A 17203-nucleotide genomic window follows, 5' to 3' on the forward strand; every position below is an offset into this window, starting at 1 on the left:
GATAGGCAGGGATGGTTCAACATAGGAAAATACATCAACATAATTCATAGTATAAACAAACTGAAGAAGACTTTGATAAAATCCAACACCCCTTCAAAATAAAAATATTAGAAAAATCAGAGATACAAGGAACATGTCTAAATACCAAAAAGACAACATGCAGCAAGTTGATAGACAACATCAGATTAAATGGGGAGAAACTTAAAGGAATTCCACTAAAACCAGGGACAAGACAAAGCTGCCCACTCTCTCCATATTTATTCAATATAGGACTTGATGTTCTAGCCAGAGAAATAAGTCAGCTAAAGGAGATCAAGGGGCTACAAATTAGAAAGGAAGAAGTGAAAGTATCACTATTTGCAGATGAGATGATAGTGTACATACGTGACCCCAAAAGTTCTACCCGGGAACTGGTACAGCTGATAAACGCCTTCGGCAAAGTGACTGAATTCAAGATTAATGCATTGCCTATTTTGGCGTCTGAAGTGAGTGCCAGTTAAAGAGAATGACTTACCTTTCTTGCTTCAGCCATGAAGAGAGAAGAAATGAACAAGGCAAACAGATAGCCTGCCTTTAGCCAGCTTCTGGTCCCAAGTGAAGACTTAATGCTTTCTTGGAAGAAGTGGCTTTTAAGTGCCTATTACACTTAGAAGACTAAGTAAATGACTGCTACAAAGGTAAGGTGACAAGCCACATGAGGACTATCCTATGGGGAAGCCCTATTCAGCTAAGAGTAAGGAGTAGATGAATCCAGGAGAAGCAGTAAAAATGGTGAAGAGGCCAACCAGGAAACAAGTGAGACTGATGGAAAGACGCAGTGACATCAACCAAACGCAGGCCAAAAGGGGGCGGCTCAGGGACAGGGCCTTATTGTTTTCATTCAGAAGACCCTGGTTTTGGTCCCTGGTAAGATAAGATAGAAAAACAGAAAACCAAGGTTTACCCTGGGGTCTACTTTGCTTTTCTTATGGTCTGGGAACCAAGAAACTTCAGTGCAACTAATAAAGCTGAGATTGCCTTAAGAGATAAGGCTCAATTCTCCTTTTTCTAAAGACATCTCAAACAAGAATATTCATAATGACAAATGATATTTTCTTTGGGGCAGAATGTTTATGGCCTTGAGTTTAATTCTACTAGCATTCCTCTTTCATACCTACATTGAAACAATATATTTCATAAAAGTCACCTATAGAAATAAATTCTTTAAGATGTGAGAAACAAGTTAAACAGCTCATATATTTTTAGTGTAGCAATTTATTGCACCCATGGTACTTATGATATTTGCATGAAAGCCAGCGCATCTTTAGAATAATGACTGAGGAAGAAATTATAATAAAATCAAAAGAAATAATAACATAACCAGGAAATAAGACTTATGAGAAAAATACCCATAGTAAAAATTATAATAATGACATTTGCTATGAAAAGAACACAGATGCATATAGACACAACCTGATCTACAGTAACAATGAAATAGCCACACTTGTCTTCTTATTATCCAAAAACAGTGATGTAGGTAAGTGAATGCCAGGCCTGTCAGGGTCTCTTTCAAAGAGGGGGGAGGAAGAGGGAATGGGAGGGGGAGAGGGAGAGGCAAAGACAGAGAGAGAGAGAGAGAGAGAGAGAGAGAGAGAGAGAGAGAGGCGCAGAGGCAGAGACATAGAGAGAGACAGAAAGAGAAAGAAGGAACGAGGAAGATGACGAGGGAGAAGAGACAGGATCCTATAGATTCAACTATGAACTGGTCTCAAAGATGGCTCCAAAGAATGACTGGGTAGATGTGTTTTCCTCACAAAATTTGGCTTAATTACCACTCATACTTTTTCACATACTAGTAAAAGGGCAGAGCTAGACAGCCATGATAATATGGAAACCACACAGTCTTGGCAGCAGGTTACTGGACCAGAGATAAATTGCTGACTAGGAAGGTTGGAGAGGAGTTCTTCTGTAGTCTAAGCCAAGCCAAATAGCACTTAGCCTTAAAGATAATAGCTAAGATTTAAGCAAAAACTGACTACAACAAGTACTCATGGGAAGATTTGGTGTCATCTTCTAAACTCTCAGCCCAATACAAGAAAACATTCAGTAGAAATAGTAAAGGAGATTGGGGTGTGCCTGTGCTGAGATGTCTTTCAAAAGACTTTAGGCAGGGAAGATACTAATTCTTTTGTGTGCTATGGTTTAAATACAGTTCATCTATGTTCATGTTGTATTTCCATTGTGAATATCAAAAGACAGAATCTTAGTATCACCATGGCATTCAGAGTAAAGAGTAAAATGTATCCAAAGACATAAAGGTTTCTGAATGAATGTCGGTAGCTTCATAAGAACAGAGAGGGGCCACACACACATATATGCAGAGTCCCTGTTTCTTGGATGCCATGTATTACATCTTCTAGGCCATCAGCAGCTGTTGCCCTGTCTTGAGGTTTCTATCACTGTGATGAAATGCCATTACCAAAGTAACTTGATGGGGAAAGGATTCATTTGTTTTACACTCCCATATTACCATTCATCACTGAAGGAAGTCAGAGCAGGAATGTAGTGACAGGAGCTGATGCAGATATCTTGGAGAGGTGCTATTTACTGGCTTGTACTTCAGTTTTGCTCAGCCTGCTTTCTAACAGAATCCAGAGTTCCCAGCCCAGGAATGACATCACCTATAATGGGCTGGGTTCCCCTATCAATCACTAATTACTGTGCTGCATGAGTAATGAGTGGGTGAGCTCGGGGGTCACCTTAGGACTCAAATGTCAGCAGGCTTGACAGGTGGCTTTGCCACCTGGTCTGTTGGCCTAAAGATTGTGTCTCTGAGAAGATGAGAGCATTCAGAATGGGTGTCTTGTGTCCGCTTCTCCCCGAACAGCAGCAACTCTATCATCATCTCCTGAGGATGGGATAAGCTGGTCAAGCCGTGGAATCTGGCTAACTGCAAGCTAAACACCAACCACATTGGCCACACTGGCTATCTGAACACAGTGACTGTCTCTCCAGATGGATCCCTCTGTGCTTCTGGAGGCAAGGATGGCTAGGCTATGCTGTTGAATCTCAATGAAAGCAAGCACCTTTACACATTAGATGGGGACATCATCAATGCCTTGTGCTTTAGCCCCAACTGCTACTGGCTCTGTGCTGCCACTGGCCCCAGTATCAAGATCTGGGACTTGGAGGGCAAGATCATTGTAGATGAACTGAAACAAGAGGTTATTAGCACCAGCAACAAGGCAGAGCCAGCCCAGTGTACCTCTTTGGCTTGGTCTGCTGATGGCCAGACTCTGTTTGGTGGCTATACAGACAACTTGGTGTGAGTATGACAGGTGACTATTGGTACCCACTAAAAGTTTATAGCAGAGTCTTAGAAATAAACTGGCTTTCTGAAACTGGCTTCTATAAAAAAAAAGAAAGAAAATGTCCTATAACCTGATCCTTCTCAGATAATGTTGGTTTGTGTCAAGTAGACACTAAACTATCCAGCACAGGCTCCGTAATCTTAGGCAGAATCATGGAACCTAAATAAAACATACTTACCTTAAAACCTATTGCATTATGTGGTTATGTTCAACAGAAAATGAACTAACATATTCTGTTAAGCACTACCATGGCAGAGAACTATGCTATTCTGGATAGGAAAAGCCTCCACTGCTTACTAACACTACGTTAGACCCCAGTCATACCGTTATCTGACCTCAGGCAAGTACTTCTCTGTGTTTTAGTTTCCTTAACTGTATGAAAGTTTGTCTTTTAAGAGTACTAAAGACTTCCGAAACTCTAAACTGACTACATGGAACAGTCCTCTGTTTTTTTTGTTTGTTTGTTTGTTTGTTTGTTTGTTTTCTCTCCTTTTATTCTATCTGCCCTGTCTTTGGCAACAATGGAGGGTTTTTTAATTATTATTTTTGTAAAGGTAATTTTCAAGCGTCTTTTATTAAAAAGCACTTTATTTCAAAGTTTTACTGGGAGATTTAATAAAGTAGATAATAACCCAGCAGGTCCAATCAGTGGCTGTGCTGTGAAGCTTCACCCCTGCAGCCTTTCCCAGGATCCTATGTCTATGAACACTCTATCCAAAGCTCTCTGGGCTCCAGTTTGAAAGCCTTTGCCTTTATTGAATAGCAACCAAGACAAACAAGGAACAGGAGGTATGAAATAAAGCTTAAACCCTGCAAGGACCAGCTGAGGACCAGTGGGACTGTAGAGACACAGGGACTGTAAGGACATCATATCTAGGCTTGGAGAATTCCAGCAAGGAATCCAGGCCAGAGCCCTGAAGGCCAGAGGCTGAAGAGAGGCTGGGCTGGAGCTGAAAGGGTGTTAGGAGAAGCACAGCTGTTCTGGGCAATGTCCCTGTGCTCCTGTGCTTTCCTTAACAAAGAAAGTAAGGAATGAGGGGTGGGGGTGGGGGTGTCACCTTCTGAACAGAGTTGTGAGATTGAAAAGACCCCTGTAATGAGGTAAAGGAAAGCACAGAAGGTCGAGGAGGGAGTTTTTCTTGGTACACTAACTGGGAAAAGTCACATTCACTGTTATTTCTATCCGAACTGAAAAAGTTGAGGAAAGGAGTAGAAATGGCCACGTAAAGATGATGCTCACTCCCAATTCCGTCATCTGTGAAAGTAATGAAAACTGGAAAACTTAGCCAGAAATGACATTTTCTTAATTCAAGAAATTAACCACACTTCATAGCAACCTGGAGAATATGCATTTGACTACATCTTAGCAAGTATAGTTTCTCTGTGGTTCCAAAACTTCCTTGTCAACACTTCTTCTTAAACCCTGAAACAGTCTTACAACTGTAACAGCAGTCAGCAATCCTAGAGAAAGCCAACAGGCTTGCCATTCCTGGAGGCAGAGCAGGAGTCACTAAGATTTCTGAGCCTTAATCCAGTGAACTGTCACATTTTCACCATAATTCCTTGGAATTTTCCTCAGAAAGTGCAGGAACTTAACATGACACAGGGCTTCCCCAGCACAAACCACCTCATCCTGATAGACCCTTGCTGAAAACAACCATCAGAGGCAATCAGATATTAAGAAAAGTTTTGGCATGAGAAAAGTTTCCACACAAGAATTTGGAAATCTGTGACACTGGACTTCTTGAAGACCTGTAGGTGACCAGAAGAGAACAGCTCCTGAGAGCTCAGCTTGAGATCGCCTTAAGACTCTGCACAAGCAAGAAGTACAAGGCATAGTGAAGTAGAAGCTGGCTGGGTGAAGGTTGAAGGATAATGCCAACACTAGTACAAGGCATTCATCAGTGAGCCTGAAAAATCACTGACTCTGAAAGCCTTGGGAATCTCTATCAAAAGCTCTGAAAAGATCATTACATGACTGACAGAACTTCAGATCATCTGACCAAGCAAAAATGAGAAACCTCAAATTACAAAGGCAAGGAATGAGAGTGGGCATTAGTACTACCCTTAAAGACATCAAAAAGATTCTTATAGAAATACTGAAAACAGTTGCCTACTGACAGACTGAATGGGCATATAAATTAACATATGTCTACAAATATAAAGTATAAATTTTGACTCAGTTTGCTAGTCAAACAATCAATGCATGTCCACAGATTTATGATAAGAAATTAGATTAATATGTTTTTAAAATCTCTCACACACATGAAATTCATGAATCAGATAACTTTATACTTGAATTCTACTAGATGCTTAAAGAAAAGTTAACATGGGATCTTTATAAACTCTTTCCAAAAATAGGAAATAGGGAAGACCCTCCATTTCATTCCATGGAGCCAGCATAATTCTGATGACTGCACAGACTACATAAATGAGAGACTACATAAAAGGAGAGGACAGTTCATTCCAATGACTATAGGAATCTTGAACAAAATAGAATAAACTAATAATATATCTTTAAATGATAGCACATCATGACTAATTAAAATAAACCCCTGGAATGTAAGGTTGACTCATTTGTTATACTATGTCATCACATCAAAATAAAAGACAGAAATAAATTTTAAAAATCCCATTATTATACCAGTTGATAGAGAAAAATATGTAATACAAAACTCAACCTTCCATGAACAAAATGTCCTAGAAGAACTGAGAGGATCAATGGTCATATACAGACATCTATGGCTCCTTGAAGCTATGCTGAGACATAATCATTCATGTAACGATGGCATAAACATCACGAAAATAAGTATCTGCTTTCTGATTGGCTCTAAGTCCCACTTCATAGGATGAAACCCATATCTGGCATATCAAACTAAGAATCTATGGCTTATAGATAGGGGAGAACCCAATCCTATTGTGCTGCTAAAATTACACAGCATAAACTAATTACTAATGATTTTATCCTTATACCCATAGATCAATGCAGCTCTCATCCCTCATCTGAGAAGCTTCTAATTACAGGAGACACAGTGACTCACAACTGGGCAAGGTGGAGGGAATTAGAGACTCCAGAATGTTTAGCCTTAAAGGTCACACACACACACACACACACACACACACACACACACACACACACACACATGCACACACGCACACGCACGCGCACACACAGTCAACATGGTAAGGACCCCTGTGAACAACACAGTCAACACCAGGCTCACCCAGGCAAACTTTCAAAGATCAGAAACAAGACAAGATTCCCTGTCAGTGCCCATGCCAACACGGCACCGAGAACCAGGCATAGGCCTACAAGGTTTAAGAAAAGACACATACTCGGGTCATTCGTGTTACGAGAATGCCAAAGCTTTTACTGTGGTTCACCAAATATATACTCCAAGTTCACTGAGTGGAGAAATCCAGGAAGCACAGTGGAAAAACAGGCTTACGCCCTCAGGAACAAAGAAAGAGGAACAAAAAAGCAGGAACTGATTTAACAGTGTTATTGCACAGGTGTACCACCCAGGTGTACCACTCAGGGCAAACAGAAAGGTTAGGGCATTCCTCTGTTAGGAACAAAAGGCTTCCTTCCACATGCATCAGCAAGGCTCAGCAGGGGTCAAACACTGATGGGGCCCAAGAGGGTCTGGCAAGTCCTCCTTTTTTAATTTTTATTAAGTAGTGTCTGCCTTAGGACACTTTAGGGTGCCCACAACTTACCCATCTCTGGGAATTTCTGCCAGTCTCAGAGCCCCTGTTAGGTGGGCATTGGTCCCAAAGATTGTCCGTCTTTGGCTAACTACTTCTGAAGGATGAGCCAGATTTGGGCAGAGGGATTGTCTTCTGCCAAGGAGAGGAACACCTACTTAGTCGCTGCCTGGGACTGGGAGTACTGTTTGTACATGTGATAAGAAGCAGAAGGCCAACTATTGTAGCATCCAAGGGCCATAACACTAAGGACCATAAGCTCTTCCTGTAAAAGCACTGACTGCTGATTTAAATTTAGAATTCCCAATTGTCAGCAACTTCTCCTGAAAGTTTATCCACTGTGCTTGCCTTAATATCAGATTGGGGGAAGGCAATCCCAGACATTGTAGCCACAGTGGCTGCAGCAACAATGGCTGCTACAATAAATAGCAGCTATGATGCTAAAGTCTCTCTCATGACAGTTCGGGATCAGCTGACCCTCTCTGAAATGATGGGCAATCAATGGAACCATGCCTGAGGTCTGCACAACCAGGGCAGAGTTCCCTGGTCCCCAGCAGCTTCACACAGATGGCATTCCTGCGAAGAATAGTCAACACTATCTCCACCATTAGCACCATTCAGGTAAAACAAAGATCATCAATCCATTGTTCCAAATGTGTAAATCTTCTTGAATACTCAAAACATTTAACATTTTAGCTAAATGATCAGCAAAAGTAACTGTCTTAACTTCTTGGGTCAAAGCAATAGTGCTATTAATTAAATAGCTATACCACTATGCCAGAAATAATCAAACACACTATCCTATTGCTTCTGTTTAAAGACTGACTCACTTCTTCTAATATTTGTAAGCCTTTTTCAGAATATCAAGGTCCTATAATACTTACAATGAAACAAAAGCTGGTATATGCCAGATTTCAATACAGTAACAAAATTAGAAAGTGTACAATCAATATACCTTACATTAAATATTGTAGAAGAAACAAAAGACCAAATAATAAAATATCAGGAATTTTAACACATGTACTAACATTTGTTCAAAATCTAGATCCTGCATCAATTTTATCCACTGTAAACATAACTTCATATAAACAATTGTGAATTTTTAAATGTCTCTGAAAATGTCTAAAACCAATCTTCCAAATGAAAACTGTTATTTCCAATATTGGATTGACCAGTCTATGATTGAGTCAGAATAACTTGTCACATTAAAAGAAAGAGAAGAGTCATGACTTCTCTTTGATTTTCTGAAGGCATTTTCTACAGTCTCCATGTTCTCTGTCCCACAAGATCTAAAAACTTAAAGCAAGGCAACTTGTTCAATCTTGGATGTAGGCAAGCAAAGATGGGTCAGGAACATACATCCAAAACAGCTTTCCAGTCACCATTGTCAGGGCACTCAGCAAGCTCACAGGTCAACATCATTCTTTGTCCCAGCATCAACATGTCTTACCAGGCACTTTGGCAGCTAGCATTCTTCTGCTACATCCTACAGAAAAACACAAACATGCCCTCTTCCCCATAAAAAATACCCAAACAGGTTCAGGCCATATGCCAATATGTGGATCCTTCCATTTCACCTAGGCAGAAGTATGCCTAGTTGTAGGGTACCATAAACACTCAAGAGTTCCTTGGCATCCAAACTTTAAAATTTAAAATAAAAAGAGTATTATTTAAATAATCGTATGGCATACAGGGATATAATCCCCCCTTTTTTATTTATTAAGATATTGTTCTAAAGTTTTGATATGTGTTTTATAATATCTAGTTTTTGAGAATTATAAGGAATCTCAATAATATAGGTAACATCTATTTGTTATAACTTATAAGGTATGAGTCCTGGAGGATTAACACAATTACGTGATAGACGAAGAAATTGAGGACACTGAGGACTTGTATTTACAATTTGACTTGTATACCAAATTATTGTCTCTAGCTATTACTGTTTTGATGATGTAAAGAATGAGATTGTTTGGCTAATTGTCCCTATGTAAGGCCTATAATCTTCCTGGTATATAAATCTATTGTGGCATTGCCCTCGGTAAGGGGTCCAGGCAATCCAGTCTGAGTTCTTGAATGGTCTATAAAGAAACAGTACATTCTCTTAAATCGGTCGTATTAGCATAAATAATTGTAAATTTTGAGGGTTAGCAGTATCTAAAAGAGTAAAAATTTTAGTCAATTGCAAACCACAAGCTGCACATTGGCTATCAGTATACAAATTGAAAGTTTGATTTTAGCATTTTAAAAACAGTGGCTACAGCATGTAATTCAATAATCTGTGCTGAAGCAGAAGCAGGGGGAACTCAAGAGAACAAACATGTGATCCAATTATAAGTGTTACCTTCTCATTCGATGAACCATCTCTAAATATAGTAAGCACATTTTCTATGGGCTGCATGCACAAATTTACAGGAAATACAAAAGCATGCATAGAGGAAAACAATTTTGCCTGAAAGTTTGTATATGTAATAGGCCAAATATCAGTATTCTGTAATAATCACTTTAATTGTTCTTTGGAATAAGGAATGTTTCATCAGGTTCATTTTCAAAATACTTCCATGACTCTATCTTACAATTCTGTATTAACAGAATAACAGCTTTATCTCCCTTGAGGACATCAAACAAAGGCTTAAGTCCTCCAGCGGTAAGATTAAGGTGAGGTCTTAGCCAATTACCATACCTTTAGAAGCTTTTAAAAATAATTTAAAGTGAATGATCTTGAATTTTCTGTGCCACAATTTGTTTGGGATATAACCGATGTCTCAAATATTGAAAAGGAATATTGAATCTTTTCTGGAGCAAGAGCTACTCCTCAAAATTTAAAGCACATTGTAAGAGCAAAGACTTGTAGTAATATTAAAATGTCTATATAATGAATAATACACACTGAAAGATTCAAAGTCCTAGCTTCTTGTATTGAAGCAGTGACAAAATTTTTATGTGATGTAGGGTCATAAGTGATTCCTTGAGGCAAAACTTTCCAATGATATCACTTCATGGGCTCTCCAAAATTATAAGCAAGCTCACTAAATGAAAATCTTCCACAATCACCAGGATACAAAGAAACAGCATAAAAAATCCTCTAAATGTATAATAATTTTATACATATTTCTTGAAATGGCAGTTGGAGTAAGTAAACAGGCTGTAATGCTCTCACAAGTTCCTTAGGCTCATCAACCATTCGTAAATTCTATAACAATCTCTACCTGTTCGATTTTTTCTTAATTATAAATATGTGTGAATTAGAATCCTGAACCTGTGATCAAACTGCAAACTGTAGCCAATGTAATACTGGTAAATTTAACCACTATCTTTAAGTTTTTCTTGTAACACCAGAGCACAGTCACAACTTTGGAAAGCAAAACTCAACCTCCAACAAACAATTTAGTCTCCAAAGTCCAGTCTCTCCAAACCAACACCAAGTGTATCATTTCCATACTACAAAGTTTGGCTGCCAATTCCTGCACAGGAACGTGTGATAGTGCAGGCTTTGATACCTCAACAAAGAGACATTGCCCTAAATTCTTTTATAAGTCTGGATTCTAGGATAAAAATTTCTTAAAAATATTATCCCGATTTAGACCTGTTTCCCTGGGTTGGCTCATGCCACGTGTTGTCTAGAATGACTGTATCCAAATTACCAGTTTTAAGCCAACTTTCTGTTACCAATGTTACAACCTTTTAACCATACCGAATAATCTATAGAGCATACTTATACATTTAAAACCAATGAGAAACAAAAAATGAAGTGGCTACACATATCTTTAATATTTAGACCAAACACCATTTTTACCTTTTCTAGCTGTAATTTTAAGAGAAGCACCTTGTCACCTGCAACATCCAATAATCATAGCCAGGGATTTTTCTAAGAGACTCCTAGCTACAGGTGCAGGGCCCCGAAGGCCAATTGAAACTGCTTTTTATTTGTTCCTTTTTAGAAACAAGTTAAAACCAAATCAAGGGGTGAATGATGGGCAGATAAAGTTTTAACCATTTTTTCTTTTAAACATGAAACACAGAACAACATTCAGGCGATGAAACAAAAAACATACAATGGCAGCTTGGTGCACCAAGGACAGACAATAGACATAGACGGGAAAGAACTAGATGGTGTCCCACCGAAGGGACCCAGATATCCTACCTAAGGAACCCAGAACCAGAAATAAGCATTTCTCCAATAGGAGACAGCAAGGAGGCAGGATGTCTTCTGCCTTCCTTCTGTCCCTAGGAGAACTCTGAAAAAGCTTAAGCTCATTTTCCTTCTCTTTCTCCAAAGCATCCACGGAGAGTCCGGGAGGACTGTTTTTCTCAAACCCACTCTCTCTCATGTCTAGGGTATAAACTATCTCTAGTTTGGGTCCAAAGACTAAAAGCATCTATGAGAATTGACTTTGCTTCTCTAGATTTTAATATAACTCTAAAAGAACACGTACACAAAAACACTTTACCATTACCTTGTCCCTTTTTCACAAGGTTTACTCCCCACTATCCCAGATCTTTATTTTAATTTGCACATGCTTTCAATTCCCATGGTGTCCTTCACTGTCTCCCACTTACTGAGGCTACAAATTCGTGGTGTCATTTTACTCAATTTGTTCCTTCTCTCTGCCGGCTGGCTCCTGGGACGACCTTGTCAGAAAAATTCTTCACTTTCCCGATCTCCGTGGGACCTCCATTTGTAGGTCCCTACGCTGACACAGTACCGAGAACCAGATCTAGACACATACTCAGGTAATTCATGTTAAGAGAATGCTAAAGCTTTTACTGTGGTTCACTGAATATATACCCCAAATTCACTGAGTGGAGAAATTCAGGAAGCACAGTGGAAAAACAGGCTTACGCCTTCAGGAACAAAGAAAGAAGAACAAAAAACAGGAACCGATTTAACAGTGTTTTCGTCCAGGTGTACCACCCAGCGGTATCGCTCAGGGCAAACAGAAAGGTGAAGGCATTCCTTTGTTAGGAACAAAAGGCTTCCTTCCACATGCATCAGCAAGGCTCAGCAGGGGTCAAACACTGATGGGGCCCAGGAGGGTCTGACTATTCCCCTATTCTTTCTGGGTGTACTATACTTCCTAGCTGGGGAATTGAGGCAAGAAAAAAATGGAGAGGGGGTAACAGGGTATAAAGGAAGAAGCAAAAGAGGGCTTGACTTTGTATTTAGAAAATCTTCAGGAGTCCCAAATCTCTTAGCATGAATAAGATTTCAATATGCCTTCGTAAAATACATACATATCTCCATAACCATAATATAACAAATATGGAAATAAAGAGCACTTTCATCTGTGTATTTATAATATTGTCAAAAGAATAAAATAGGAATTAATTTAACAAAAAGTAAAATTTTACATCAAAACAGAAAATATTCAAAGAAATTTAACACAATTTAAAAATCTTTTAATTATCATGTATTAATCTCACAAAATGAGTTTTATTATCCCTTTTTTTTATTTTGATTTTTTTAAGACAAGGTTTCTCTGTGTAGCCTTAGCTGCATTGGCACTCATTTTGTGGACTATGTTGGTTTCGAACTCACAGAGATCTTCCTGCCTCTGCCTCCTTAGTGCTGGGATCAGAGGCGTACACCACAGCCTGGCTCTTACTATCACATTTTTAGTCATGCCATTTAGTGTGTTTTAGTCACACTCACCCTAATACTTCTTGCCACTGATTGTCCTAGTCAATCTTAAATAGAAATGTATTTTTCTCAAAGGATCAGAAAAAAAATATTGTTTATAGGGCATTCTGAGAAAACTAGTACATCCCTATGTAAATCTCAGAGAGGCGTTTTGTCTTTAGGACAGAAATTGCCAAGTTTCTCTCAAAAGCCACATGAAAGTGAAAGTAGTCTAAGAAAAGCAAAAGTAATCCAGACAGGAAAGAAATTGGAAAACGTACGACTTTTCACATTGAAAATTACAAAGTTATAGTCATAGAGGAGTTACACGTGCTGACATCAGCACAGACAGATCAATGGGCTAAAACTTGCATTCCAGAATTAAATCCACATGTTCACTCAGTATTTATCCCCAAGAGGAGAGCTTCCAAAACTTAATGTGAGAAATTTTGCTGGTTACTCATATCCATGTGGCTGTAACTGAATCTCTGCCTTGCACCAATAGAAAATTAATTTAAAATATATCGAATACCTAAATGTATAATGTAAAAATTCAAACCATTAGAAGAGAATAGGTATGAATCTTTGAGACTTCAGTATTGCAATGGTTTCACAGGTATGACCCAAAAGTACCAGGAAGAAATTCAGATGATTTTCACTTTGTTAAAAACTTCAAAATTGATGCTTCAGTTGAATGTACTAGGAAAACTCATAGAATGGGAGTTAAATGCTTGCAAGTTGCCTGTCCAACCAGAGAATTATATCTAGTGCATTTAACCACTAACTCAATAGTAAAAATAGAACTTTTGAATGCAGTAAGAATGTTAACACTTTTTGTAACAATTTACAAATGGCTAAAAAGTACACTAAAAAGATACTCATGTAAGACAAAATAAGATACTGCTTTGCATCCACTGAAATGTCAGGGGGGACAGGGGCAATAACAAATGCTAATGAGAATGTGGCAATATAAAATGACGCAGCTACCTAGGAGCAGTTGATGTTTAAATATAGGGGAATATATCACTGGGGCTGTGGAAGGCACCCACGCACCACTACTACAATCGAATATGTGATTGAAAGGCTGGAAAGATAGAAAAATTGGAGTGGTGAATGTGCTATGGGGAGAGGTAGACCTGGAGATGGAGGGATGGGAGTGGCATAGGTAGCCACCATGGTGAGACCTGTGAGGATGCTGAGGGCCGTGTTGATGTCTGCAGCCCTCTTCTGCCAAAGCCCAGGTAGATGTGCATGCTGCTCAGGGTTGCTGCCTAAGGCAATGTTAATGTCCCTGGGCACCAAAGAGCTGGCGCTGCCCCTCTCCAGTCAAAGCTCTCTTCCATTGATGGCTTCTGAAGTGGACACAGGTAGAGAAAGACTCATCATCCTGCCTTGAGGACTTAGCCACTGCGGATTGAACCAAGTTCCAGTATTTGGACGACACAAAATGGGGTTGTGGGGTTGATTCTTTGTGGGGCTTTGTTTGTTTCTTTGTTTTTCATTTTTTCCCTTTTTCCCCTTTCTTCATCTTTTTTTTTAAGGGGGGGCATCACTGCGGAGGAGGCTCAGACAAGAGAAGACTGGTGAGCATAATAGTTCTGGGAGCAGAACACTGCGGGGGCGCCGCCCAGGGCCCTGTGGGCAAGAGGCTACAGCAGGAGCTGATGACCCTCCGATGTCTGGTGACAAAGGATTCCCTGAATCAGGCAACCTGTTCAAATGGGTAGGAACCACCCACGGAGCGGCTGGCACTGTATATGAAGACCTGAGGTATAAACTCTCCCTAGAGTTCCCCAGTGGCTACCCTTACAACGCACCCACAGTGAAGTTCCTCACACCGTGCTACCACCCCAAAGTGGACACCCAGGGCAACATCTGCATGGACATCCTCAAGGATAAGTGGTCTGCACTGTATGATGTCAGGACCATCTTGCTCTCCATCCAGAGCCTGCTAGGAGAACCCAACATCGAGAGCCCTTTGAACACACATGGTGCAGAGCTCTGGAAAAACCCCACGGCATTTAAGAAGTACCTGCAAGAAACCTATTCAAAGCAGGTCTCCAACCAAGAGCCCTGGCGCCAGCTCTCCAGCTGTCTCTTGTGTCGTCTCTTTTCTTAGATCGTCTCTTTTCTTAGATCGTCTGTCCTTTCTCCGTGGTTTCTGAGCTGTGCTGTTGTTTTTGTTTTATTTGTTTTTTTTTTTAAATTAAGTCTGCTTGAACCCTTACAATGTATATTAAATAAACGCACGTTGGTTGTTTTTGTATTAAAAAAAAAAAACTAGAGATCTCGCATGACGTAAGACACGCAAATAATGAAAATAGTTTTGAAAAGCTAATAACCTTTGTATTCTAATCATCCTTATATCTGCATGTTTATTAAATTTCAAGTTTTGCAATCTTCCTACAATATAATCTAACATGACATTTTTATTCATTTCCATTTGGAACAATCTTTATCTTACTAATCAAAGTCCGTGTTCATCTAAAAGCATTTTTCGTTTCTTTAATCTTCTTTTACCAAAAATGTCTCATGCTCACAGCCTTTCTATCTCATTTTGTTAAACTTGATGGACTTTTTTATATTTTATTGTTATTATTGTTATTATATAGTTTAGAAAATCTTTTGATAATTTCAGTGAAGATTCAGAGACCTATATAAAACATATGTTATTAAATATCTAATATTTATAAATAAAGGTAGATCACATTAGTAGTCTTTTTAGATCAATTTAAATTAATTATTTGTTGAATATTTAAGTCATTATAGCAGACTCTTTGTTTTTGTTTTTTTTTTAAAGCACTCACTTCTCAACAGGGTTTATGAGCATCCGGAACAGGATGAAGTCCAGCATTTTTTTCTTTTCTTTTCTTTTTTTTTTTTACTTTACTCTTTTTTAGACAGCTAGTTTACCTTTGTAGTAGGTTAAACTTTTAACAACTGTTTTAGCTAAACTAATTTTTTTCTTCAAAATTCAAAACACAAAGATAAATAATAGTTCTAAATGTATTATATTGATGTAACACTAGGATTATCTGCAGACTTTAAAATGTGCTTTTAAGGCTGAAGCAGGTCTTGGGGGGGTATTTTATTTATATTCCAAAGTTATCTCCCCTCCATATTTCCCCTCTGCAAATCCCTTACCCCATAACCCCTCCCCCCTACTTTTATGAGGGAGGGGGTTCTGCCACCCACCCACCCACCCACCTGCAACTCTGGCCTCACTGCCCTAGCATTCCCCTAAGCTGAGGCATCAAGTCTCCACAGGAACAAGGGGCTCCCCTCCTACTGATGCCATATAAGGCAATTCTCTGCTACATTTGCAGCTGGAGCCACTGGTCCCTTTTAAACTGACATGTAAGGCAATGTTCACAATTGTATCTTTCATAGGCCTTTAAAGATATGGACCATGAAAAACCTGTTTGTTTCTTTTATTTATTTATTTTCCTCATTTTCTTCTGTTTATTAATTCTTCTCTTATATATTATCACGTCCTGACCACAGCTTCCCCTTCCTCCACTCCTTTCAGTCCCCAACCCACCTCCCCTCTCTCCCAGATCTACTGCTGCTCTGTTTCCCTTCAGAAAAAGGCAGGCCTCCCGGGGATATTACCCAAACAGGGAACAACAAGATACAAAAAGACTAAGCATAAGCCTGCATTTGTTTATCTTAAAGAGGCAGTGCTGATAAAAATATCATTAAAATCCTTACATGTTTATACTGACACACATGTATGTATATACACACAGCTAAATGCACAGAGAAGTCACCCTCTTTAGTGCCTCAGAAAAGGACATTTATCTTAAAAAAATTAGAGAGGAAGCTGCAGTCAGGATGTCTGAGAGGAGAATAAGTGAAAAGAAAAAAAAATATCCTGAAGCAAGCATGATCATCATTTAAAATTTATTAACACCAGCAAGGTGTAGAGACCAGGCTGTACAGGCTGTAGAGCTCGAACTGAGACAAGAATCTAGGAGAAAACACTTTGACAAGAACTATATAGGAGGTGGGGGGAATCCTAGAATGTACCAGAGATGTGGGAGGTAAGAGACTCTCCAGCATCAATGGGAGGGACCCTAGAGGAAATGCCCTACACTGGGGAGAAGAAACTTGTAAAGCCCACCTCCAGAAAGACAGGGCATTAAGTGGAGGGATGGGGTTGTCATCCCTTAGTCAAAAAGTTTGACCCAGAATTGTTTCTTTCTGAAAGAAATGCAGGAACAAAAATAGAGAGGAGCCCGAGGGAAAGGAAGTCCACCAACAGGCCAAAAGTGGGATCTAGCGCAAGGGGACACCCCAAGGCCTGATGCTATCACTGATGCTATGGTGTGCTTACAGACAGGAGACTAGCATGGCTGCCCTCTGACTTGAGATAGAAGCAGATACTTACACCCAACCAAAGGACTGAAGACTGGGACCCCTGTGGTTGAATTAGGGAAAGGCTAGAAGAAGCTGAAGATAAGGACGACCCTGGAGGAAGACCAGCAGCCTCAACTAACTGGACTGCTGAGATCTCTCAGACACTGAG

The 17203-nt window shown here is 39.5% G+C and overlaps 1 protein-coding gene and 1 pseudogene across 1 annotated transcript; both read left to right on the forward strand.

Annotated features, from left to right (window-relative positions):
• Window positions 1–368: 368 nt before the first annotated feature.
• Window positions 369–3338, forward strand: Rack1-ps1 (receptor for activated C kinase 1, pseudogene 1; annotated as a pseudogene).
• A 971-nt stretch (window positions 3339–4309) lies between these two features.
• Ube2cl1 (ubiquitin-conjugating enzyme E2C like 1) lies at window positions 4310–15326 on the forward strand. The gene is made up of 2 exons (XM_039110925.2): window positions 4310–11789; window positions 14217–15326. Exon 2 carries the CDS (start codon window positions 14351–14353, stop codon window positions 14792–14794), a length of 444 nt encoding a protein of 147 aa, XP_038966853.1. The 5' UTR covers window positions 4310–11789; window positions 14217–14350; the 3' UTR covers window positions 14795–15326.
• Window positions 15327–17203: the final 1877 nt, after the last annotated feature.

Source organism: Rattus norvegicus, chromosome 5, assembly GCF_036323735.1.
Source record: "Rattus norvegicus strain BN/NHsdMcwi chromosome 5, GRCr8, whole genome shotgun sequence".
In the NCBI taxonomy this organism is placed as follows: Eukaryota; Metazoa; Chordata; class Mammalia; order Rodentia; family Muridae; genus Rattus; species Rattus norvegicus.

Coding starts and splice junctions, on each gene's coding strand:
- Ube2cl1 (XM_039110925.2), top strand. CDS start 14,351: ATGTCTGGTGACAAAGGATTCCCTGAATCAGGCAACCTGTTCAAATGG.